General features: G+C 49.5%; 2 protein-coding genes across 4 annotated transcripts; both read right to left on the reverse strand.

The window, feature by feature from the left end:
* Positions 1–4,808: 4,808 nt before the first annotated feature.
* DDX56 (DEAD-box helicase 56) lies at positions 4,809–13,882 on the reverse strand. Of its 2 annotated transcripts, XR_004421132.1 has the most exons (15): positions 13,674–13,882; positions 13,426–13,587; positions 12,682–12,842; positions 12,368–12,538; positions 12,158–12,248; positions 11,375–11,619; positions 10,989–11,108; positions 10,346–10,459; positions 10,175–10,269; positions 9,195–9,268; positions 9,028–9,117; positions 8,479–8,584; positions 7,959–8,032; positions 6,662–7,646; positions 4,809–5,192 (listed from the first exon to the last, which is right to left on the reverse strand). XR_004421132.1 is itself a non-coding variant. In XM_033088069.1 (14 exons), the coding sequence occupies exons 1-14, from the start codon at positions 13,731–13,733 to the stop codon at positions 7,541–7,543; spliced, it is 1,641 nt and encodes a 546-aa protein (XP_032943960.1). In that variant the 5' UTR covers positions 13,734–13,823; the 3' UTR covers positions 7,422–7,540. The 2 variants fall into 2 exon arrangements, 1 of the variants encoding a protein (XP_032943960.1); XM_033088069.1 differs by lacking the exon at positions 4,809–5,192 and having other exon boundaries at positions 7,422–7,618; positions 13,674–13,823.
* A 2,886-nt stretch (positions 13,883–16,768) lies between these two features.
* TMED4 (transmembrane p24 trafficking protein 4) lies at positions 16,769–19,103 on the reverse strand. Of its 2 annotated transcripts, none has more exons than XM_033088071.1 (5): positions 19,084–19,103; positions 18,550–18,650; positions 18,283–18,408; positions 17,881–18,027; positions 16,769–17,465 (listed from the first exon to the last, which is right to left on the reverse strand). In XM_033088071.1, the coding sequence occupies exons 2-5, from the start codon at positions 18,631–18,633 to the stop codon at positions 17,316–17,318; spliced, it is 507 nt and encodes a 168-aa protein (XP_032943962.1). In that variant the 5' UTR covers positions 18,634–18,650; positions 19,084–19,103; the 3' UTR covers positions 16,769–17,315. The 2 variants fall into 2 exon arrangements, with proteins under 2 accessions (XP_032943962.1, XP_032943961.1); XM_033088070.1 differs by lacking the exon at positions 19,084–19,103 and adding an exon at positions 18,752–18,962.
* Between the last annotated feature and the right edge of the window lie 6,979 nt (positions 19,104–26,082).

The following is a 26,082-nucleotide window of genomic DNA, read 5'->3' on the forward strand; positions in this document are numbered from 1 at the left end:
TTTTTAAATTTAAACATTCAGTGTATATTTTGATCACACCTCATAAATATGACCATGTCATCTACTGAGATGATTTTACTTCTTCCTTTCCAACAAGGATGACTTTTATTACTTTTTCTTGCCTAACTGCTCTGGCTAGAACTTCTAGTACTATGTTGAATAACAGTAGTGAGAGTGGGCATCCTTGCCTTGTTCCTGTTTTTAGAGGAAAAGCTTTTAGTCTTCCACCACTGAGTATTTTTTCTGCAAGTTTTTCATATGATATTATGTTGAGGTATTCCTTCCATTCCTAGTTTTTAAGTTTTTATTATGAAAGCATGTTGGATTTTGTCAAATGCTTTTCCTGCATCAATTGAGATGATCAAGTGGGTTTTTCCTTCACTTTGTTGATGTGACAAATTACATTGATTTATTTTGACATGTTGAAACATCTTTGCATCCTAAGAATAAATCTCATTTAGTCACAGTGTATAGACTTTTTAATATGCTGCTGAATTCTGTTTGCTAGTATTTTGTTGAGAATCTTTGCATCAATGTTCACAAGAGATACTGTTCTATAGTTTTATCTTGTATCTTTCTGGCTTTGGTATCAGGACAATGCTGGCCTCATAGAATGAGTTAGGAAGTGTTCCTTCCTCTTCAATTTTTTGGAAGAGTTTGAGGAGTATTGGTGTTAATTCTTCTTTCAATGTTTTGCAGACTTCAGCAGTGAAGCTATCAGGGCCAGAACTTCTCTCTGTTGGAAGGTTGTTATTATTATTATTATTATTATTATTATTATTATTATTATTATTACCACCAATTCAGCCTCCTTATAGGTCAATAGATCTACTCAGATTGTCTATTTCGTCATGATTTAGCTTTGGTAGCTTTTGTGTTTCTAGGAATTTGTGTATTTCATCTTGGTTATCCAATTTGTTGGTGTACAACTGCTCATAGTTCTCTCTTCTAATACTTTATTTCTGTAGAATCAGTAGTAATGTGCCCACTTTCATCTCTGATTTAGTAATTGAAGTCTTCTCTCTCTTTCTTAGTCAGCCTAGCTCAAGGTTTGTTGATTTTGTTGATCTTTTCAAAGAACCAACTTTTTAGTTTCACTGATTTTCTATATTATTTTTCTATTCTCTATGTCATTTATCCTGTGCTAATCTTTGTTACTTCCTTCCTCCTACTAGCTTTGGGTTTAGTTTGTTGTCCTTTTTCTAGTTTCTTATGCTGTAAAGTTACATTGTTGATTTGAGATCTTTCTTGTTGTTTAATGTTAGCATTTATAGCTGTAAATTTCCCCCTAAGAACCCCTTTTTGCTGCCTCCCTTAAGTTTTGGTATGTTGTGTTTTCATTTTCATTCCTAAGTATTTTCTAATTTCACTGTGATTTGCTCTTTGATTCATTGGTTGTGTTAAGCGTGTGGTGTGTATAATTTCCACAAGTCTGTGAATTTTCCAGTTTTCCTTGTTAGTGATTTCTAACTTTATTGAGTTGAGGTCAGAGAATATATATCATAGCTTTTTAAATGTTGAGACTTAATTTGTGGCCTAACACTTGGCTTATCAGGGAGAACGTTCCATGTGTATTTGAGAAGAATGTGCTGTTGTTGTTGGATGTAGTGTTCTGCATATATCTGCTAGATCTAGGCATTTATTGTGTTGCTCAAGTCCTCTATTTCCTTATTTATGTCTGGTTGTTCCATCCATTATTGGGAGTGGGGTACTGAACTCGCCTATTACTGTAAAACTGTTTATTTCTTCCTTCAGTTCTGTCCCTTTTTGCTTCATAGATTTTGATGGTTGTCATTAGGTGCATAGATGTTTATACATACTCATTTTTCCTGTACTGAACCTTTCATTAATATATAATGTCCTTCATCTCTTGTAAACATTTGGATTTAAAGTCTATTTTGTCTGATATTAGTAGCCACCCCTCCACTCTTTTGGTTATGTTTGCATAGAATATGTTTTCCTATTTTTCATTTTCAACTTGTGGGTATCTTTGGATCTCAAGTGGGTTTCTTATAGACATCATATAGTTGGATCATGTTTTTTAATCCCTTCTGCCAAACTCTGACTTTTGATTGGAGAGATTACTATATTTAAATTTAACTACTGCTAATTACTTGTTTCCTATATGCTTTACAGCTTTTTTGTTTCTCATTTCCTATATTACTGTCTTTTTTTTTTTTTTGTATTTAGTTGATTTTTTATTAGGGCAACTTACATTCCCTTCTCATTCCCTTTAATGTGTATTCTATAGCTATTATTTTTGTGTGTGCGGTTACCATAGACATTATATTTAACATGCTAAAGTTACAACACTCGAATTTGAATTTATAGCAGCTTAACTTCAATAGCATACAAAAACTGCTCCTTTACAGCTGTATCCACCCTTTTCAGTTATTGCTGTCTCAAAATTACACTTTATATATTAAATTACATATTATGCACCAAAACATAATTATTTCAAATGCATTAGTCTCCTAAATTATGTAGAAAACATTTAGAGTTATGAACCAAAATACCATTAATACTAGCTTTTAGACTAATTTTCATTTAAATTTAATAGTTCCTTAAATCATATAGAAAACAAAAAGTGCAGTTACAAACCACTGTTGTCATACAGCTTTTATAATTGCCCATATGTTTATTTTTACTGAGATCTTTATTTCTCCAATTGACTTTGAGCTATCTCGTGTCCTCATGTCACCCTCCAGGACTCCCTTGGGCATCTCTTGCAGGGCAGATCTAGTGGTTACAAACTCCCTCGTTTTTTGTTTATCTGGGAATGTCTTAATTTCTCCCTCACTTTCGAAGGACAGTTTTGCCAGATATAAGATTCTTGTTGATAGGTTTTTGAAAATATAAGCACTTTAAATATTTCAGCCCACTGTATTCTGGTCTCCAAAGTTTCTGATCTCTATGAGAAATTTGTTCATAATCTTTTTGAGGATCCCTTGTATGTGACAATTTGCTTCTCTTTTGCTGCTTTCAAGATTCTCTCTGGCTTTTGTAAATTTGATTATAATGTATCTTGGTTATAATGTATTTCTTTGAGTTGATCTTACTTGGAATTCATTGAGTTTCTTGGATGTTTGTATTCATGTCATTCATCAAATTTGGGGAGTTTTCAGCCATTACTTTTTCAAATATTCTCTTTGCCCCCTTTCTCTCTCCTCTCCTTCTGGGACTCCCACGATGCATACGTTGGTCTGCTTGATAGTGTCCCACAGGTCCCGCAGGTTCCATTTTCTTTCTAATGTTTTTCTTTCTCTTCCTCCAACTCAATAATTCCCATTGTCCTATGTTCAAGTTCACTGATTCTTTCTTGTACCTGATAAATCTGCTTTTGAATCCCTCTAGTGAACTTTTCATTTCAGTTATTGTACTTTCCAGCTCTAGAATTTTTTTGGTTTCTTTTTATGTTTCCTGTCTTTTATTGATATTTCCATTTTGCTCACATATTTTCTTGACCTTTTCCACATCTTCCTTTAGTTCTTTGAGCATCTTTAAGATGGTTCCTGCCTAGTATATCTTTTTCAGACAGTTTCTATTGATTTTTCCTTTGAGTGGGCCACAATTTCCCATTTTTTTATATGCCTTGTGATTTTTTGTTGTTGTTGTTGAAAACTGGACATTTGAATCTAATAATAACATAAATCTGGGAATCAGATTCTTCCATTCCCCAGGGTTTGTTGGTTTTTGTTATTGTTTTTATTTTTTATTAACTTATTTTTAATTGTCTTAGGCTCTCTGTGCCAAGGATCAGCCTAAGGTATAAACTTAAGATCTTCTCAACTCTTTTTCTGAACCATTCCCTGGGCACGTGTAGTCACTTTGTAATTTTCCCTGTATATGCAGATGTTTTTGAACATCCTAGTTTTTAATGTCTGGCTCCTGAAAGGGGAAAAATGGAGGAAATAAAAGATATCTGGTCCTTTAAATTCCCTGGAAGTCACTTAAGCCAAAGGAAGAGGGTCTTGCAACGATAGGCAGGGGGCAACAATAGCTTCCCCCCTTTGTCTGCACCTCTGGGTCAGAAGCAGCAATCAGCCACCAGAGCAGAGCCCTATTTGGAGGGTGGGCTTCTTCTTGCCAGCCCCTCTCCAACTTGGCTCCCACAAGCTGTGTGCAAGCAGCACACCACCTGGTTGGGAGTGGGAGATGGGCAGGTACTATTGTGCTAAGAGCTGAAATAGACCAAAATTAACCCCAAATTTACTCACAGAAAAGGGCGCCCAGCCAGACTAGGGATCAGGAAGGTTTCCTGGAGGAGACAGTGCTTGGGCAAGAAAAGCTCTAGAAATTTAGGAAATACGCAGGGTACCTGATAGATTTGAGTTTCAGATAAACGAATCATTTTTTAATGTATCACAAATACTGACTGGGACGTACTTATGCTAAAAGGTTACACCCCTCATCATCCACCTTAGGGATGAAGCTGAGGCTGAGGAGGATGGGACAGGGCTGGACCCAGTTCTCACCTTGGGTTCCCGATAGGGGCCCACAGACCTGAGCGCCCTCTCACTCTGCCACTGAGCTGAGTGGCATGGGGCTGGCAACTTGCTTTCTCTGAACATTTCCCAATCTGTAAAATGGTATGGGTGCGTGTATATTAAAGCTCGCCTCTCAGAGGGTGGTCTGGGGTGCAGCAGCATCGGCCTCCCTGGGGAGAAGGCTGCTAGGAATGCAGACTCTCAAGCCCTGGCCCCTGCTGGCTGAGACCTCATCTTGGGAAGTGCACTAGTGTTAGGGGCCCGTGTGTAGAGCTGGGTGCAGGGGTGTCCCCCACACAGGAGGGGGCACTTTATCCCATTTACGGAGATCCCGGAGGAGGCCAAGCGCAAGGCCCCTCCCTTGAAGCTGGGCAGCATGTCTCAGGTGTCACAAAGGCTGCTCTTGGAGCACGATGGAAGTCCCCCAGTGTGCCCGCTCTCCAGCTCAGCTGTGGCCACACTCTCACTGCTTCCCAGTAGGCTTGTGGGTGGACTCGTGAGTGAGCAGACACCGAGCTCTGATGATGTCCTGGGAGGAGGGAGTCTGCCCAGCATGGCACCAGCACAACAGGACGGAAGCTGGGCCAGGACACCTGCCCTTCCTGGTCAATGACTTCTTCCTTTTCCAGGTAAAAATGGCTGTGATTGACGCAGGACAAGCGACTGCAGCCCCTGCCGTGGGACAGGGTGTCTGAATCCTTATTTCTGGGGAAAAGAGGATGGTGTTTGGCAAGGGCACCTTCCTGCACCATTTTGAGCTGATCGCCATTTTCTCCCGGGGACATACTCCTGGGGACCAAAGTCCCAAGAACGACCAATTCTATGAAAGCTGAGTCACTGCTGAGCGGGACGGGGCGGGGGGGGGGGGAATAGCTGGAATGGGAGACACGCTTGTATGGGCTCACGCACTGGGTCCAGAGGTTTCTAGAGACACTGTTTTCCTGGCTGTTATCACATCTACACAGCCACCTGAGCAAGGCACTCCCTATTGGTAGCTTTTACCAAGTACTGTATTTTCAAGAAGTCAATCAGTTGGTCAGCATTTGCTGACTTTGGTGACGATAGCTTTGATTTTTTCCATCCTCAGGTGTGGGCTCCCTCCCCCCACAGCACTTGCACACGCTGTTCAGTCAGGGCTGCTATTCCCACCCGTCCTTCCCTTCACTTGCTTGGGCGGCCAGCTTCTCCAGACTCCTGACTCGAGCACTGCCCATGTTGCCTTTGGCTCCAGCCCAGTGCCTGCACCTGGCAGGCCGCTACAGGCTGTGGGACAGGTGGATGCTCCGTGGACTCTGGGAGGTCGGCGCATTCAAGGCCTGCTTCTCGATCTCCTGGAGCTCCTTGCAAGGGCTGTGCCCACCCATGTCCTCTAGAGCCTGGCACACGGCACCCATTGAGGCCTGAGTGGGTGTGACTGCCAACCAGGGGCAGAGATGGTCCCTGCACTGCACTGGCCTCCCTGCCGTCAGCCCATGACTTCCCTGTACAGTCAGCTTTGTCACAGCAGGCAGCCCCGCCCCTCCACTTCTAGGCCCCCGGGACCCATCATGTGCGCACCAGATCCCTGGGCCTGTCCAGCTGTGGTCTGAACGTGCTTGTGAACGGCAGAGGTTTCACCATCGGATAGACATGTCCAACCTGAGGGCCTGTTTCCCCGGATATTAACGGGGCTATGTGGAGCCTGAGATCTCTGGGCCCCTGGACACATTCCCCCTGCAGGTGCAGGGCACAGAGACACTTTCTCCACAGCCCTGGGCCGTTCTAGCTCAGGGAAGGGACACAGGAACAGCCCAGCTCCCAAGGGCCTAGGATGGCACCTGCCTCATGGTGGGGAGAGCCAGCAGCACCGACCACCCCTCCTTTGGGGTGGACAGCCAGGCCAGAGCAGACCTGTCTGCAGCTGTCCTCACACGCCAAGGAGCTCCTGAGCCTGCGCTCCCACGCGAGGACGTGTGTGTGACGCTCAGCACACGTGTCAGCCCAGGGCTACTAGTCCTCAGCCCAGCTCCAGGAGGGGACACAGCAGAGTCCCCCTCGAGAAGGGCCATCGCAGGGAAAGCCCCAAGTGCCCAATCTCCTGCACCTGAGCAGGCTCCTGGGCAAGGAGGTCCTGGTGGTGACAGAGCCAGAGGGACAAGGAATTACCAACCTGTGTCAGGCATCGGCTTGCCTACCTCAAAGAGGGGAAAGGTATAAGTGCGGCCCCTCCCACGCTGTAGGGTGACTTCCAAGAGGACCTGTCAGATGCTGTAAAGCTGCCACCTCGTTCAGTTGCAGTAACCCGCTGCTCTTGGTGGACGCGGGAATCCTAGGTGCGTGTCACTGGTTGCTGTGCCACACCGCGTGGATCTCACCAGACCAGCAACCCCGTCACACATGGCCTGGACACTTAAAGTCTTCAGAACATAACAGGAGCAGGAAACGTGGCAGCCCAACGCTCACCGGGGGTCTTAGCCTCTGTCCCCGTGAAGCTCAAGGACACCTGCCCGGGACAGCGAGAAGCTGGGAGACCCGGCCTGCGTCTGGGAGGGAGTCCTGTGGGGGACGCATGGGCGTGGAGTGCAGGAACAAAACGCATGTGCAACACATGAAGTCCCTCCACCTCAGACTCATGCAAGGGCTGATGGGAACAGGGCAGTGCGGGGAGCTCAGGGGACAGCAGGCTGACTCTACCATCTATGGCATGGAGGGGGTGGGTGGACCTTGTTTCTGAGCGTCAGGGGACGGGGGTTGGTCGGCATGACACCAGACAGGAAGGCCACAGGGGTGGCTGTGGGCTGGCAAGAGACCTGGATGGGGGTGGGTGTCCCCCGAGCTACACTGCCACACGGCTGACCTCTGCTGGTCAAGGGGGCACTGTGTGCAGGCAGCCAGGCCTGGCCCCTGGAAGGGGTTTCTGGGGATGCGCTGCCCCCCTCCGCAGGAGGCACATGGGACAGCTAGAATCTTTATTGTCCTTAAGGCACAAACAGCCAGCCGGCCCCAAAACCCGTCAGTCCAGGGGGGCGGGGGCCCACTCCCTGCTCTGCTCAGCCGCAGTTGCCTGGACCACTTCAGGAGGGCGCTGCCGCTGATCTGTGCTTTTCTCCTCTGTGCCGGAAGCTGCGCAGTGGGTTGTGGGCCTTCACCTTCTGTGGGGCAAGGTCGCAGGTAAGCTGCCTAAGCCGACACCGACTCTAAGTGCGGGCTGTTGCCACCTGGCCTGCAGCCCAGGAGCCGAGGGCAGAAACTGCTGTGCTCGCCGCAGAAGGCAGCCCTCCAGGCCCCAGCTTCCTCCTCGCACAGCCCGCAAGCAATAGGGACAGAAAAGCAGGTCCTCCCGCGCTCCAAGGTGTAGGTGGCCTACAGTCCCAGCCCCGCGACCTTGACCTGACACAGAAGTCTGGGGCCAGTTGTGGGGGCTGTGCTCCCTTGCAAGGGCAATGTGTGTGCACACCCTGGAGACAAGGGAACCAGGCCCGGGGGACATACCTTGGCCTTCTTAGAGGGGCACAGCTTCTTCCGCTTCCTATGAGGGCGGACGAGGCCTCGAAGAGCAGGAGGAACTGCAGGCGACACAGGTGGCTCAGCAGCCCCTCCCTCCCCACCTGCTCGTCCTCCAGGCGCCCCAGCTGGCCCCCATCCCTTCCTGACCCAGGGCCAGGCCTCCAGGGCTACGTTAAGATGCCTGTGGCCACAGAGCTATTTGTCACACAGAGTTGCCTTCCCAGGGTGGGATTATGGGGACGTCTGCTGTCTAAGTCACTCCTCTTTGGTCTTCACATTGGTTAGTGGTGGCCTCTCCCACACATCTCCACGTGTCAGGCCCAGTTACCCCCAGCCCATGCCCCGCCCTTGGCCTCGTTGCTCACTGCCACCTGCCCCTGAGTGTGCCGAGGGTCCCGGGGCCTCCGAGCAGCGCTGGCCACTCTGACGCCCCGACTCCCGGCCACACTGTCAGCAAACGGCTTGTTCCTGTGACACACGGAGCTCCCTCCTCGTGCCCACTCACCCAGGTAGTCGGGCACGTGGCCCAGGTGCGGCTTCACCACAGCAGGATGCAAGGGCAGGTCGTGCCGCAGCAGCTGCAGGTCCTTGGGGTTGTCTTCAAAGTACGTCTGCCGGAAGTGACAGCGCTGAGGGTGGCTGTCCCTGTAACCTCCCAGGGCTTTCGACCACAGGTAGCCCCGTGTCCCAGAATTTAAATGGCTGAGACGTCCCATCGCTGTTGTGGCAGTCACCCCATCCGCTCCCAGAGGCAGCTGCTCGCGTCACTCGGCACCATCCTAGACTGTTCCCTCCCTGTCCATGAGGTGCACGGGGCACAGCGGACCATCCCTCGGCACTGCCCGTCCCCGGCGCTGTCCTAGGCTGCCCCTTCCCTGCGTTGCTCAGCAATCCCGGCCATGGACGCTCAGGTGCCCCCTCTACAATCAGGATGCTGTGAGGAACACGTGACTGTGCCCATTCACAGACGCTGTCACTCTGACGGACACTTGGCGTCCTAGCACACGGCAGCTGTTCCGCCTGCCCCACCTGCTGTGCCGCCTCCCGGCCTCACCTTGAGCTTCTCCGAGCGCAGGAGTTCCTCCTTGATCTCCTTCAGCCTCGCCTCTCGAATGGCTTGCTTAGTCACCGAGCGCATGGCATCCTGGGGTGACACTAAGGGTCAGGACGCTGGGCCGGGGGCTACAGGAACCCCATGGCTCGCCCCCTGCTCCCACTCACCCTGCAGCGGTAGCGAAAGCCTTCAATCTCCTCCATGCGGAACTGGTAGGGAAGCAGGGCGGGGGCCCCGGTCTCTGTGCAGAAGGCAGCAGTGAGGCCCCCACACTCCTCCCTGGGGGGAGGCAGCCAGGGACCCTGCCTGCTCCATCCCTGCCAAGCGCACGTGCAGCCAGAAACCCAGGTCTCAGCCAGAAACCCAGAAACACACGACAGGAGCTCCAGGGTGCCGTGCCCGGGGCGGCCCACTGTCTCCACATCCCGGGTGCCCGACATACCTTCCCGCCCCCCAATGCCCACCGCCAAGGCCGCTCTGGCCACAAGGGCAGCCATGCTGACAGCCGCGGGGCGGTGAGGAGCGCCTCGCAGTCAGATCCCATCCTGAGCACTGTCACAGCAGCACACTGGGCCACTCGACATCCCGGAAAACTCACAGGGAGGCACCGGCATTTCCCATTTCAGGCAAGGAAACCAGGCACAGATGAGTGCAGCCCAGGGGCTCGAGGGCACGCGGTGAGGATCATCCGTCCCCAGCCCCCACCTAAGGCAGGAGTGACGCCCACAAGGAGCATACCTGGGCCCTCCTGGGGGGGGACAGCCCAGCCCACCCTGCACTGTGCTCATCCCACAGCCTGGGGTACCACCTGGCTGGCCTGCCATAGCGTGGCCTCCTACAGGCGCCAGTGCAGAGCCCCTGTGCAACCCCTTCCCCGTCTCCCCAAACCCCTGCCCCTCCTTTGGCCCATCTGCCCCTGGAGGCAGGCTGTAACGGTGCCTCTGGGTAGTCACCTGATGGCTCTGGACCTGGGATTGCTCCTCTGTGAAGGGGGCGGTGCTTGCCAGCAAGTGGACAAGGAGGGAGTGAGTAACATGGCCCAAGCAGGACCGAGTGGGGGGTGGCTGCTGGGGACACTAGTGCCCTTGCTGCCATCACCATCCCTGGGTCGAAGGCGTCATGGGCGGAGCCTGGCCCTGGCTCTTACCTCCACCAAGTAGCTCCTCGATCCTGCCCAGGTGGGGCTGCTCTGTGGGCAGCACGAAGGTCAGGACTGTGCCTGGGTTGTTGGCACGTGCCGTCCTGCAAGGAGAGCCAGCTCAGCCCACGTCTCTGGCCCAGTCCAGGCCCCCAGCCCACCACACCCCAGCATTCCTACCTGCCAGCTCGATGGATGTAGGCCTCGGGGGTGGGGGGCAGGTCGAAGTTGAGTACGGCACACACGTGGTGGAAGTCGATGCCCCGGGCCACGCCTGCCTCGGGATCGGAGGCCCTGTGGGAACCCCCAACACTCAGCCCTGCTCTCCCGAGCTGTTCTCCAGCTTGGCCAACCAGCAAGGTCTCCAGCAGGGCCTTCATAGAGCCACAGGATTCGGCTACGGGTGACTGTCTCAACTTCACAACTGTTCCAGGAGCTGGGGAACCAGGGGCAGCCAAACCTTTGCCCTGACCTCAGCTCTGGGGCAACGGCGGAACTCCCCGCCCCACAGGGTGGTCTGAGAACCACCTCAGGCAGACAGAGACTGGGGGCTCCCGTTTCCCCTCAGAACTATCCTGCCCCAAGTCACAGCTGCACACCCCCTGCTGGCTGGGCTGTCTCCCCTCGAAGGACAGGGTGCCAACAACCCCGACAGCCTTGCCCCTCGTGCTGCGCACAGAGCTTGTGTGCCCTCCACCCTCTCCATTCTCAGGAGCCGAGCAGGGCTCCGTGGGCTATGCCAGCAGCCAGGCCTGGCCCCCCACTCAGGCACTCTGGTTTCAGTCTCCCCAAGGAGGATTGGAGGACAGAAACAAGGACTCACCTGTCCCCCTTGGGTCCTTTCCCCCGACGCTTGCCTTTGAGCGGGGCCCCCAGGACTTCGGCATCAGTTGCTATGACACAGTCGTACAAGCCCTGGTTGAACTGTGAGATGATGTGGCACCTATGCCCAAGAGGGGACAGTTAGCCCCAAAAGCACGCTGGGGACCACCACACCCCCGGCACTGCTGTAGCCATCACCCTTTCTAACTGTTCCCTCTTCTTAAACTCTTCCCCCACTTAATGTTTGTGCTCAACCCCCTGAGTTGAAGACGCAGTGATAACAGGTATCTCGTAGCTGTGAGCCAGTCACTGAGTTTGGGTCAAGCCCAGCACTGGCCTGAGTGCGTAAGAAACAGGAACGTCACCGCGATGCCCGGCAGGGCCCACCTGGAGCGCACAGGGAGCTCTCCGTTGAGCACGCAGGTGGGGATGCCAAGCTGCTCCAGGAATAGGCGCAGCCGGTAACTGCGCTCCAGCGTATTGACGAAGATCAGGGACTTGCCCCGGACCAGCGACAACTTGAGCAGCGCGCACAGCAACAGAAACTTGTCTTCCTCAGTGGCACACACCACCTGAAACTGCTGCAGCTGCTCTGGCCCTGGCAGCTGGGACTCTTGCAACTTGAGGGTGACCTGGGGGAGGAAAGGCTGTGGTCAGGAGAGAAAGGAGGACAAAAATGCTCCTGCAAGCCACTGGCTCGCCACGCACAGTGCCAACGTACAACCGTGTCAGTGCAGGGCACTGTGGGCACCTCCGGCCAGTGGACGAATTCAAAGTACCTGACTGTTGTGGGGCATGGAGGACATACAACCGCATACAAAGTATTCAGGGCACAGAACAAAGGAAATGCACGACAAACGAGTGCAGTGAGGGGCAGCACAGCCTTTCTAAAAGCAGAGGTCATGTAAGGAGAGAACTTTGGCCCCAAGATGGCCTTTCTGCCCCTGGGGGGGGGGGTCCCTGCTCAGGGATGTGGGCGGAGCCCTAGGGGACATCTGATTTCTAGATTTGGGGGGGGCGGGGTGACTGCTGGTTTCTAGTGCTTCAGAACCAGGATACTGAGCCAGTAACAACTACTGCCCCCAAATGTCAAAGGCTTTTGAGAAGGGAGAATCAAGTCCTTTGAGTGTCACCTGGCCGTGACGCCAGACACTTCCACAGGGCACTTACCGGGTTATGCAGTACCAGCTCCTTGAGTGTTTGTACATCCTCATTGAAAGTAGCCGACATCAGAAAAGCCTGATAAATCCGGGGCAAGTGACTAAAACAAAGCAGAGCCCCATCAGACTCCAACTCCTAAGTCCTCCAACTGGCGGCTGGTCTTCTCCCACCAGCTCCAGACCCTTCAGTCTATTCCAGCCCCACATGCCTCCCCCGTACCAGAGAAGACTCTTGAGCTCTTCCTCAAAGCCAAAGGAAAAGAGAAGATCAGCCTCATCCATCACCAGCAGCTCCAGGGAGTCTCGCAGCTTCAAGCTGTCTTGCTGCAAGTGGCTTAATATGCGAGAGGGGGTCCCCACCACTACATCGGGCTTCTCCATCAGCACAGCTCTGCAGGGAGCAACACCTCAGCACTGGGGAGAAGGCCCAGCTAGGACCCCACCCCAGACCAGCCCTCTTTCTTGCTGCACAGAAGCCCAACCCTACATGTCGGTGCAGCTTCATTCCTCTACAGCGCTGCTGCTTTCACCCACCTCTGAGAGGCCGAGTCATCAGCAGCTGATACATTGGCCACCCGGATGTCTCGGGCACAGTAGGCTGCCAGCTGCTGAATCATGGACTGGGCCTGCCGTGCCAGTTCCTTGGTGGGCACGAGGACAAGGCCTCTCACAGCCTGCTCTACCACGGGGCCTGTCTGCAAGAGCACGGATTAAAGACTTCAGCCAGCCAGTTCGTGTCATCATGGCCATCGATGCTTCCTGTAAGTCTTCCAGGCGAACTGACCCAACTATCCTGACTTCAACACAACTCAGTTGTGGTCTGATCGACCCCTCGCTTATTTCTCCCACCTCAGAATGCAGAATGCTCGACCCTACAAAACAACAACTTACTTTATGGTTATGAAGTTACTTGAAACGCACCAGGTAGGGCGCTGGAGTTTCACAAGCGTCTTATAAGTAGGAGAGGGAGCTGTGCCCACTTTTTGTGGTAGAAAGACTTACTCAAGATTACACGAAGAATGGTGGTAGCAGGGCCTGGACTAGGACCCCGGTAACCTGAATCCAGTCCACACCGTCTGCCACAACAACACCAGGTTGTTTCGGGCCAGCCCTCACGAGTAAGAGACCAAAAGAAAGCCTGTACTTGGGGAAGGCTGGGGGCGGAGTGGGGGGTGGCGCAGGGGACGACGACAGGGCTTTCCAAGAGGGCACAACAGGACTCGGACGCCTACATTTCCTTTCCCGGCCTTTGGGTTCCCGGCTTCCCCCGCGACCCACCGCCTTCCTGTGGAGCAGCAGCTGCAGCATCGGAATGGCATAAGCGGCCGTCTTCCCCGAGCCAGTGCGGGCCCGAGCCAGGAGGTCCTTCCCCTCCAGGGCCAGCGGGATGGCCTTTTCCTGGATCAGCGTCGGCCGCGACCAGCCCAGGTCGGTGACGGCCTAGGAGAGACGAGAGGGGGATCGGGTGGCGCGCTGCCCTACCGCCGCCCCCGCCACGCCGGGCGGCTCCTCAGCCCGCGCGGTACCTGCAGGAGCCGGGGGTCGAGGCCCATGTGTTCGAAGCCCAACACCTCCGGCTCCGCCATGCTGGGGCTCTGTAGTGACAGCGCGCAGCAGCGGAAGGAAGAGCGTGACGACGTGTGGGCGGGTCACACGTCGCAACAACCAGTCGGCGTTGGAGGAGCCATCACCTCCCGGAAGTCCTGGAGCGTAGGCTTCCGATGGTCCGGAGGAGCTGCGCGGCCGAGCGGCCGTGTTCTCGGGGAGGGGCGGCTGGGCCGTGGGGGTCGCCTGAGAGCCCCGCGGGTCCTGTCCTCTCCCCTGACGCTGCCTCCAAAGGCCGTGCTGGGTTCGGGTTACCGGCGAGGGCGGAGCTGCGTGGACGCGTGTGTGGTCCCGCGGTGCCCGCCCCCGCCCACCGCGGGGGGCCAGACAGCTCGCGAGTCCACAGTTGCAGGCTCATGGGTTCACTTTCTTTAGCGCTTCTTTGGTCAGCAGAGCGCTAGTCATCATGCCCCACTGGCTGTACTTAACTAACAGACACGTCAACGATTGGCGTGTTCGTCCGTCACTCCCTAAGAACAGGCGTGTCGCCTGCTGTAGAGTAACGGGAACCGCTGGTGAGTCCCGCGCCCGGGAGCGGTGGTGGGAACGTAGGGACAACAGCTTTGAGAGGAGCAAGCCAGTGACAGTGGGTGTACCAGCATATGGTAGAGACCACCGAGAGGCTGGACTAAAGTCAGGGCCACAGACGGTCCAAAGGTCAGGCCACAGCAATTGGACTGGACAAGGTTGAAGGCTGGAAGAGTGAGGAGCACGAGATCAAGAGGAAGATAGGTGTGTCTGGGATTCCCAAACCTGGCTACTCAACTTACCTGCACAGCTTGGTTAGAAATAAGGATTCTTGTTTTTACAAGTTTCCCACCTGTGTTAGTTTCCTATTGTTTCTGTGATAAATTACCGTAAACAGTGGCTTAAAACAACACAAATTTATTACTTACAGTTCTGTAGGTGAGAAGTCTGACAAGGTCTCTCACTGTGTTGAAATTAAGCTGTTGGCAGGACTGCATTTCCTTCTGGAGACTCTAGAGGGATAATTCCTGTCTTGCCTTGCCCAGTGTGGCCCCCTTCTTCCATCTTCAAGGCCAGCAGCGGTGGGTTGAGTCCTCACATCGCATCCCTGCAACCTTCCTTTGCCTCCCTCTCCTACTTTTAAAGAACTTTTAGTGATGGCATTGGTCACAGCCAGATAATCCAGGATAATCTCCGTTTTTGAGTCAGCTGACAGCACTCTTAATTCCCTTTGGTCGTTTAACACATTTACAGGTTCCTGGGATTAGCGCATGGACATCTTTGGAGGGCCATCGTCCTGCCTGCCTCACCACCCCAAACACAAAACCAGCTTGATCAGATTGGACCTGCATGTTGCTCAGGAGTCTGTGCGGAGGAGTTTCCCAATCGGCCTTTTTGCATTTACTCTGACATGGGCCCTGCCTGAGTGCAGGAGCTGAGGCTCTGACCTTTTAGGGTGAGAACAGAGCAGTTCATGCACCACAGGTCCAGTGAGGCTGGGATCAAAAGATGGAGATGGGGACTGCCAGTCCCAGTGAGAGCTAGGGACCGGGCCAGGATGACAGGCAAGAATGGCTGGCTGCCCCCAACTTTTCTTTTTTTGTGGTAAGGAGGTAGAAGGCTGTTTGGTAAGGGTGTTATATGGCCTAAGAAAGAATTTCAGAAAGGAACTCAAGGTAGTACGGGTGGGGGGTGTCACCAGAATTCCGTAGGCCATCATGTGTCTGAATGGTACACCAGTGGAAATCCTCCTCCCCACAGGAGCACCTGTCGGCTCACCCTCCAGCCATCAATCGCTATTCTACCTGCCCCATCAGTATAGTGTAATGCACTCCCATGTTTGTCCTCATTTCATTCCCCCTTCCTGTCAAACTCACAAGGGAAACCCAGGACATACTGACCTATTGGTATAATCGAGGTGCACTCAATCATGTCTACTGCTGGATGGACCTGTTGAAGCCCGTCCCAGCTCGTCGTTCCCTGTCCCACTACAGCCCAGGCTCATCTCTGCTTTGCTGCTAGATTTCTAATAACAGCCACAGAGCAGAAACACGTCCCCTTCCCGACATGTCTCATACTCCCTGAGCCTCAGACCAGAGGCCCACGCAGTCAACTAGTTCCAAGGCCATCTGATTTTCCCTGTTGACTATAACATGAAGAAAACTGAAAACTTTTAAATATCCAAAGAATTTGGGATGTCAGTTATGGCATTTCCCCTCACTGGACTGTTAATTACAAATTAAAATTACAAATTAAAAATTATAAATTAAAATTACAAATTAAACCCTGGAATTACAAATAGGAATATGTAGAATTTCAAAAATACTTACGAAAGCATTCAAGAACAAAGCCTATAAACCTATATTTTTACAAGTAAGAAGAGGTACATATGTGGAATAGTATAGGACATAAAGAGAAAAACGGAGGAATTTAGTTGTGCCAATAACAAAACCATAAAGTAAAATGTCAAGAATGGGCAACTAACGGTGTTGTTTTACACAGCAGCAGGGCATGAGGGAAGTGTAGTAAGACGCATTTAAACTTACTATCTGGGACTAACTTCCTCATACAGTTCCTTGCTGATGGGTCTACTTGGTTGACCTCTGTGAATTGCTACCCACCCACATCCCCAGAGACTGCTGTCAGGCCAAGCCCAGCTGGTCAGCTGCAGACGCAGTCCAGGCCAGCAGCCTCCCCTCTGCCCACACCCTTAGTTAATCTCAAACACAGCTACTATGACACGTTTTATTTTGCTGGAAAAGTCTATATAATAAAGAACCAAACCTGGCTCCCACAAAGAAAACATTTGCCACAGCTTAAATAAAGGTTAGGGGAAGAAGGAGGGGAGGTGTGCCCTGCCTGTCATGACCTCACTCTTAGTCTGAGGCCCTGTGTGATGGAACTTCCAGGGGTCCCCGAGAAGCCTCTGCTTGGCCCTCTAATAAGGCCTTGATAGCAAGCAGCTGGGATATCCAATTCTGGCACGCTGAAATCCTGAGAGCGGCCACAGTAATTATCAAAAATGTGGATTAACAACGCAGGGGGACTGCTGGAATTCTCAGCTAGTGACACACAGGCAGTTAACACTTCAACTAGGAAGGAAAATATATAATTTATCAAAAAATAGTTCTAGTATATAGAAAAACATTTCAATCTGGGGCCTCTGCCCCTCATTTACATTCACAAAGCCACTGAGTGAACCGGGCTGCTGGGAGCAGGGAGGTGGGGCTTCCTTGGTGGGGCATTTGGGTCTCCCGCTGCATAAGTGGATGGAGACAGAGTTACGGGAGTAGGAGAGGCTTTTCATTTGCTCATTTTGTGACAGGGCGAAGGGGAATCAGTGGAGGTCAAAGAAGCAGACTTAGTCCCGGGTCAGCTCTGACTGCACTCAAACCCCAAGACACCTGTGAAAGCTTGGCCCAATGTCCCGAGTCCTTGAGAACCAGTGTTAATAAGTGCGGACTTGGATGCATTGTTACCATGGAACCAGTGTGGCTTATATTGTTTTCGTTTCTTCCTTTACTACCCAGGTGGATGATGTATTGGGTGGGGAAAGTGCCCAACTAGGTGAGAGGGAGGGTCACGCAGAGAGGACACTACACAAGCTTCTTGGCCTCAAAGAAGCTCTTCAGGTGCCGCATCTGCCAGATGCCAGTGAGGATGAGGATGACAGTCTGAGCGATGGACCACCACAGGACCCTCTGGTTGGTGCTCTCACTGGTCAGACGAAAGCGTTCTTCACGATACTGCAGGGGACACGGGACCCAGGGTTAAATGTGCAGGGAACAGCGCTCCTGGTCGATGTGAGGCCCATGCCTCCCTCACGTGTGACCACTCCACTGTGGGACCGAACGCCCCCTGTACCGCCGATTGCCCTGGGAGTGCCCACAGAAGTGAGGTGCTGCCTCTCTACAAGTATCTCTGCAGGGACGGAAATCATGCTCCTACCATTCCAAGCAACATCCCGAGGTAAACAAGCGATGGCTAGACTGAACTGGCCTGTCTTCGCTTTATCCTACAGAGCTTAAAAACATGTCTAGATGGTACCCTCTGTTCCATTTTCTGAACAGTTCACTAGGAAGGCCCCAAGTGGAAACTGCTAGTAGGTGTAGTGGGTACAAAGGTCAGCTGCCATGTGTCAATACAGTGACACACCCTTACCCTTTGGTAATCCTGCTCCTTCTGGATCTGTTCCACTTGATCAAGCAGCTGGCGAGCTCGGAGCTGCAGCTCCGTCAGTTTGTCCTTGGCAGCAATCTCAGGGTAGTTGTTGGCATGCTCTCCAACCTGGATGTCTAGGTGCACACGCTAGAAGAACACGCATGTCATGGGGATGGAGCCCCAAAGTCGTGAGGTCAGAAACACTGAGGTTATAATGTCTGAGTGGAGGGGCATCTGTCTGTCTATTTCAGAACCCACTCTTGTCCTTGATTGTGGGACAGAAGGCAACATCTGTTTCCCCAGTTGTGACTAGGCCATAAAGTGTCACAAATGATGACAATAAATTAAAAGTTTGGAACCAAGTGAGTGATTCCGAGGTGTAGCCAAAGAAAATGCTCTTACCAGTCTGCCACCAGCAAAGAGTGCCATCCTGGTCGAGTTGGAGTGCAGGCAGATCTGATGGTCCCCAGGGGTGTGGGACGTGAAGGTGAAGCGGCCCTCGGAGCCGTACTGCCGGGACAGCACCACCTGCAACACAGCAGTCAGTGTAAGCCCTGAGCTGCACTGACCTCTCCAGGGACAGCCCAAGTCCTCCGAGCTCCGTCCGCCCCAGAGGGCTTTGCTGAAGGACGCCCGAGGCGGCCTGCGGGCGGCCAGCGGTGGCCCTACCTTGCCTTCGGGGTCCTTCACTTCCACGTGCATACCCAGGCCGGGGGTCGAGGGCAGGAAGACCTCCTTTTGCTTATCCCACATCTGGGTGCGGTAGTTCCCTGCGGAGCAGACACAGCCGTTACAACGCGCCTGTTCCGCGGGGCGCCGCGTCCGCGTCTGAGGGACACGCAGGGCCCTGGCCACCCCCGCCCCGCCTGACCGATGACCATGGTCTCGTCGGGGATTTCCTCGATGAAGCAGCGCTTCTCGGTCTCGCCGATGTGGAAGTAGAGCCCCCGGGCGCCCGCCACGCACAGCGCGAGCAGCAGCAACGCCGGTCTCCCCATCAACCGTGGCCGCCCGGCCCAGACACCTGCCATCGCGCGCCCTCAGTCTGGCGCGCACGCGCGCGCCTGCGCCCAGCTCCCAGGCGACGCAGTACGGCCGGGCGCAGAGTGCGCGTACGCTGTGACGCCTGCCCCGCCCCCACTCCCGCCCCGCCCCCACCCACCCCCGCCGGTCTTCCAGGCCCAGACACCTGCCAACGCGCACCTTTACCCAGCGCACATGCGCGCTCCTGCGCCGGGCGCCCACTGGACGCAGCACGACTGGGCAGGGAGTACGCACGCGCCGACTGGCCTTCCCTCCCCGCCCTGCGATTGGTCGGCGAGCGCGGGAGGAGTGGGTTCCGCGGCGTAGGGGCCGAGTAGGCGGGACTCGCTGTCTGCGCGGACAAGCGGGCGCTGGGCCAGTGCTCTTGGGGTTCGGGCGCACTGGGAGCGGCGGCCGCCCGGCTGTAGCCCGTCCCTGGGGAGAGGGTCACCGTGGACTCGGGCTTACTGACGTTAGAATGCGGGCGGTTTGCTGCCTGCGTTGCGGTGATTTTCAGACGCCCCGTCTGGTGGAGGGGCGGCTGCTGGGCTTCTAGGCTGCGGTCGGAGATGCTGCGAGGAGGATCCCAAGGTCAGCGAGTCTGGGCGTCGTTCTCGTTCCCTGTCCCCTGGTTCGGGTCCTCCGCTGGCCCGCAGAGATGTTGAGCGGCACGAACCCGGGTCATGGCTCCGGCGGGCCCGTGGGAAGGGCTGGGCCCATTGTTCGCTGTGCTGAAGACGGTCCTTGCTGAATACAACCCTCCTACCCCCACCCCCCGAAAATGTCTCGGCGTGCTTAGTTTTGTACGTGCTGCCTGCCGCATGTTATCCATAAGGGCTGGGATTGAACCAAGACGGATATCCTCGTTCCATTAAATAAGTCGTACAAGGCAAGGCTCCCTGAGCAGCAGTTCTGTGGTGAGGACCGAAAGTCCCTTTTTTAGGATTTCTAAGCTGGAAATTTGGGTTTTGGTATGAACTCTCCTGACTTTTCAGTATTAGCATTTGGCTCAACTTTTGTTAACACAATCTCTGGCCACGCAAAGCTGTCGGTCACGTGGATAGTTTGATCTGTCCAAATCCAGTGGGGAACAGTCTTCATTCAGGTTCAAGTGATTTTACCTGCTTGCTGTTGCCCACCCTCGCTGCCGTAGTAAGTTCCCTGCGTTGTCTTGGAACACACGGATGCAACATGAGACTGAAAAAGCTGGGTAAGAAAACCGAGGAACATTCGGACGAAGGGGCTTACACCTCCTAGTGGCAGCGCCTCTTCTCGTGGGACAGAGGAAGAGGAAAACCACTCAGAAAGTTACTTATTGGGTCTGGAATTAGAGCAAAGGAAGGTTAAAGCTTTGTTTTTAATTTTTTATTAAGAATTTCCAAACGCACTTAAAAATAGAATATAGTGAACATAAATATACTCATCATCCAGGTTAAACAGTAAATGTTTTGCCTTTCTGGGTTCACTGAACCCTCACTGCATTTTTTTCCTGAAGTGTATTAAAGAAAATCCCAGACATCACCCCTTTACCCATAAATATTTCAGTGTGTGTAACAGATAAAGACTTTTAAAAATACCATTACCATACTCAATAAAATTAAAAATAACTCTTTAATGTCATCTAATACTTAATATATGTTCAATTTCCCCCATTGTCTCAAAAAACTTTGTTTAGTCAGGATCCAAGCAAGGTCCATTTAATGCAGTCACTGATACATCTCCTAAGTCTTTTTTGACATAATAATTCCCATTCCCTTTCTATCTTTGATGACGCTATTTACTTATTGAAGCAACTTTATCATTTGACCAGTAGAGTATTCCACATTCTGGATTTTGCTGCTTGTATCTTCATGTCATTTAACATGTTTTTCTGTCCCTGGTATATCCTGTAAACATAAGTAAATCTAGGGCAAGAGGATTTATAGCAAAACAAAATGTGTTTTAATTCCATTATAATGATTTTTTTTTAACGTTCAAATTGTCTCAAAACAATTGTCTCCTGTGCTCTTTTCACAGAATTCTAGTAGTCTTTAGAGGCTTCCTTGCTTTCCATTTTGTACATTTCCTTCCCTAGACACAAAATAAGCCATTTATCCAGCCATTAACCCATTAGTTATCTAATGGGTTGCCTCATAATCCAACAAATAAAGAGTTACTCCTGGCAGGCCAGTAGATAACGAGGTGAGTGGTAATGGGTACAAGGGAAACTTTGCAAACTAGACTTTTAACATCATTTTTATTTTTGAACCATGTGAATATGTTACCTATTTAAAATAAAATTCAAAAATTAAAGCAGTGTTACCGCCATTCTCTGTTTTATGGATTTCAGACCATCAATTGATGTCTTTGGTTTACCCTAAAATGTCAGCTCCATGACAAAATAGATCCTGTCTGCTGTGTTTACCTCTGTATCCCCACCACCTAGAACCACATTGGTATAAATATTTGTTTAATGAATCAGAATGTATACTTTGATGAAAAAGCATGTCAAGCAAAAGCCATGGGATACAGCAAAGGTGGTGCTCAGAGAATTTGTAGTCATAATCTGTACATTTAAAAAGAAGATACCGGGCCGGCCCTGTGGCTCAGGGCCAGGGAGCTGTCTCCTACAAAACTAGACTGAGAAACAATGGCTTGAACCGGAGTGGGGTGGGAAGGCAGAAGAAAGTGGGGGGGGGAGGAAGGTATCAAGTTGATAACCTAACTTTACATTTCGAGTGAGGAACTGAAAAATAAGAAAAGCAAACTAAACCCAAAGCTAGCAGAAGGAACTTACAAAAATTAGAGATTAGAAAAACAAAAGTCAATGAAAGTAAGTTGGTTCTCTGAAAAGATCAACAAAATTGACAAATCCTTAGCTAGACTGACCAAAAAGACATCAATCACTACAATCAGAAATGAAAATAAAGATTACTACTGACCAGAAATAAAAAGGATGATAATATTATAGCAATTTCACACCAATAAATAATGATAATTTTGATGAAATGGACAAATTCTAGAAACACACAAATTACCTAAAGTAACATAATAAGAATCAAAACTGATATAGAATGGATGGCTTCCCTGGTTAAATCTACCAACACTTAAAGAAGTATTAACACCAATGCTATTTAAGCTGTTCCAACAAATTAAAGAGGAGGGAACACTTCATAACTCATTCTATGAGGCCAGCATTACATTGATACTAAAGGCAGACAATAACATCATAAGAAAAGAAAATTAGACTAATATCCCACATAAATATAGATACAAAAGTCAACAAAATACTAATAAACCAAATTTAACAGCATATTTAGACAATTATACATCATGACCAAGGGGGGGTTATCCCATGAATGCAAGGGTGGTTCAACATAAAATCAATCAATGTAATACGCATTAATAGAACAAAAGGAGAAAAGAAACACATGATCACCTCAGTTGATGCAGAAAAGGCACTTAAAATCAAGCACCCTTTCATCATCAAAAAAACTCCAAACACTAGGAATAGAAAGTAACTTCTTCAACATGATAATGGACATCCACGAAAATCCCACAGCAAACGTACTCAATGGTGAAAGAATGTGAAATGTTTTCCTCTAAGATCAGGAACAAGACAACAGTGCCCATTCCCACCACTTCTACTCAACACAGTATTAGAAGTTGTAGCCAGAGCAGTTAGGCAAGAAATAGAAACAGAAGACATCAAAACTGGGAAGGAAGAAAAACTATATTCACAGATGACATGATCCTATATACAGAAAATCCAAAGAATCCAAAAGCAAGCTACTAGAGTCAAAAATAAAATACCTAGGAATAATTTAACCAAAGTAAAAGATGTTGCAGAATGTTGCTGAAAGAAGACAAATAAATGAAAGACATCCCATGTTCATGGACTGGAAGACTTAATATTGTTAAAATGTAACTACTATCCAAAGCTATCTACAGATTCAACATAATCCCCATCAAAATTCCTAGTCTTTTTCTGCAGAAGTAGAAAAGCAAAACTTTACATTTATATAGAATTGCAAGGGGATCCACATAGCCAAAACAATCTTGAAAACGAAAAACAAAGTTGGAGAACTCACAAACACTTCTGGGTTTCAAACCTATGAAGCTACAATAATCAAAACAGTATGGTACTGGCATAATGGAGTAGACCATACAGACCAATGGAATAGAATTGAGGTCCAGAAATAAACCCAATAAATCAATTGATTTTCAAAGAGGGTGCTAAGTCCATTCAATGGGGGAAAGAATCACCTCTTCAATAGATGGTCTGGGACAGCTGGAGTTCCATATGAAAAAGATGCAGTTGGACTCCTACTGCACATCACTTACAAAAATAAACTCAAAGTGGATAAACAACTTAAATATGAAAGTTAAAACCATAAAACTCTTAGAAGAAACATAGGGGTAAATTTTCACAATCTCAGATTTGACAATGGGTTCTTAGACATGGCATGAGCAATAATAACAAACATGGATAAAATGGACATCAAAATTAAAAACTTGTTGATCAAAGAACATTACAAAGTGAAAGGACAACGTGCAAAATGGGAGAAAATACTTGCAAATCATATATCTAATAAGGGATTAATATCCAGAATATATAAAGAATTCCTTCAGCTCAACAACGAGACAAATAACACAATTCAAAAAAGACTTGAATAGACTTTTCTCCAAAGAAGATATACAAATGACCAATGAGCAAATGAAAGATTCTTGACATCATTAGTCATTAAGGAAATGCAAACCAAGACCCAGATGAGATCACCTCACAACTACTAAGGTGACTATTTTTTAAAAGAAAGTATTGACGAGGATGTGGAGAAATTGGAACCCGCATGTATTACTAGTGGAAATGCAAAATGGTGGCCACTGTAGGAAACAGTTTAGCACTTCCTCAAAAAGCTAAACATAGAATTATCATATGACAGACCAATTCTACTACTAGGTATTATAAAAAAAAAATATAAACAAGTACTCAACAGATACTTTTAAGCCAATGGTTATTGTAGGATTATTCACAATAGTCAAAAGCTGGAAACCTAAATGTCCATTAACTGATGAATGGATAGACCAGGTGCAGTATAGCCATACAATGGAATATATTTAGCCATAAAAAGGAATTTCTGACATGCTACAACATGGATGAACGCTGAAAACATTAAGTAAAATAAGTGACACATAAAAGGTCAAATACTGTATGAATTCACTTTTATGAGGTACCCAGAGTGGTCAAATTTATAAAGTATAGAGGTTACCAAGGGAGGAGAAAGAAGGGAGGGAAATGGAAAATTATTGCTTAATAGTTACAGAGTTTCTATTTGGAGTGGTAAAAGTTTTGGAAATAGATAGTGGTGATGGTTGTACAACATTGTGAATATAATTCACACTTTAAAATGTAGTTGTACACTTTAAAATGAAAATTTTTTCTTATATTTTACCACAATTAAAAAACGGGAAAAAACATACTAAGGTTGTTCCTTGGTTCCTTCACCTTCTCCCAGTCTCCAGATCCTTCTCCCACACATCAACCCAACTTTTCCTTCCAAACATTTATACAGTACTCCTTACTTAAAAAAAAAAACAAAAACAACAAAACCCCACTTCTTACTTTGTCTTTCCCTTTTCAGAAATTAAGTAATTGCTGTTAAGTCTACAAGGTTTGACAATTAAGTTTGCGAACTTATTGCAATGATGTTGCTAACTTTTTTTGCTATCAGAGGGATTATTCATTATGAATTTGTATCACCTGGACAGTGAACCAAGTTTACTATTTGAAAGTGCTGAAAAGGCTGCGTGAAAAAGTTAGACAACCTGAACTTTTCGCCAATTCATGGTTCTTGCATCACGACAATGCACCAGCTTACACAGCACTGTCTATGAGGGAGTTTTTAGCTAGTAAACAATAGTAGGGGTTACTGGAACACCCTCCCTACTCACCTGATCTGGCCCCCCGTGACTTCTTTCTTTACCCGAAGATAAAGGAAATATTGAAAGGAAGACATTTTGACGACATTCAGGACATCAAGGGTGATACAATGACAGCTCTGATGGCCATTCCAGAAAAAAAGAGTTCCAAAATTGCTTTGAAGGGTGGACTAGGCGCTGGCGTCAGTGCATAGCTTCCCAAGGGGAGTACTTCGAAGGTGACCACAGTGATATTCAGCAATGAGGCATGTAGCACTTTTTGTAGGATGAGTCCAGAACATAATTGTTTAACCTTCATAGATCACACCCACAAGGTGGTGGCATAGCCCTCAGTCTGAATTCCCACCCAGATTCAATTATTTGTGTCCTCTATGCAACTATCAGGGTCATATCACTGTCCTGTCCTCTTATAGCAGAGGACACAGTCCTCGCCTTCAAGTTGTAGGAAATATACACGAAATAATTCAGGACAATGTGGAACAGCATTTCCCTAATGTCAGTTATCTGGGTGCCACCTTCCCATACTAACATCCAGTCTCAAATGGAACCAATTATTGTAAAGAAAACTATTATTGCTCTGAAGAGGAAAACCAGTATCACTTGCCATAAAAATCAAAGATAAACTGTGACACATCAGGAAGACAAAGCAGTTTAAATTCTAGTTTTATATTATTGCCCAGCAAAAGTCTTGAGCCTAAGATCTGATCTCTCTTTGTCAGAAAGGGAAAGAAGAGTGGTGTCCAACACATTAGTATGAAGCGAGGCTTTCTCCTTGCTGTAATCAAGATTCACGAACTGCAAGGGACTAACGTTGTCAGTATGCGACTGACTACAATTTACCGTATTTCGTCAATTCTGAGATGCAATTTTTTTGGTCACATTTCGAATTAGGGCTGCATTTTACCATCAACAAGCAGTTTTACTAACAGCGGTTTTTTTTTTCTTTCTTAGCAGTCAAATAACTTCTTAAAGCGGATGGCCACTTGCATTGGGTTAAATGGCACGATACACCGGCTGAGGGCCTTGGCGTCCCATGGTATTCCCGCTGCCCATTTGGACCCTCGTGTCCACCATGGCTCCGCGTACACCCAGAACGCCCCGGGGACCCCTGCTTCCCGCTCCACCGCCCACTGCCCGCGGCGCTTGGAGCGCGCAGAACTGACCGAGATCCCTTTCCTTCCTGCGACCCCAATCCGGCCAGCTCTGCTCTCCCTCAGAGGCCTCCCGACAGCCCACCGCAGGAGACACTGCTGGTCACGT

The sequence above is a fragment of the Rhinolophus ferrumequinum genome, chromosome 20 (assembly GCF_004115265.2).
Source record: "Rhinolophus ferrumequinum isolate MPI-CBG mRhiFer1 chromosome 20, mRhiFer1_v1.p, whole genome shotgun sequence".
In the NCBI taxonomy this organism is placed as follows: domain Eukaryota; kingdom Metazoa; phylum Chordata; class Mammalia; order Chiroptera; family Rhinolophidae; genus Rhinolophus; species Rhinolophus ferrumequinum.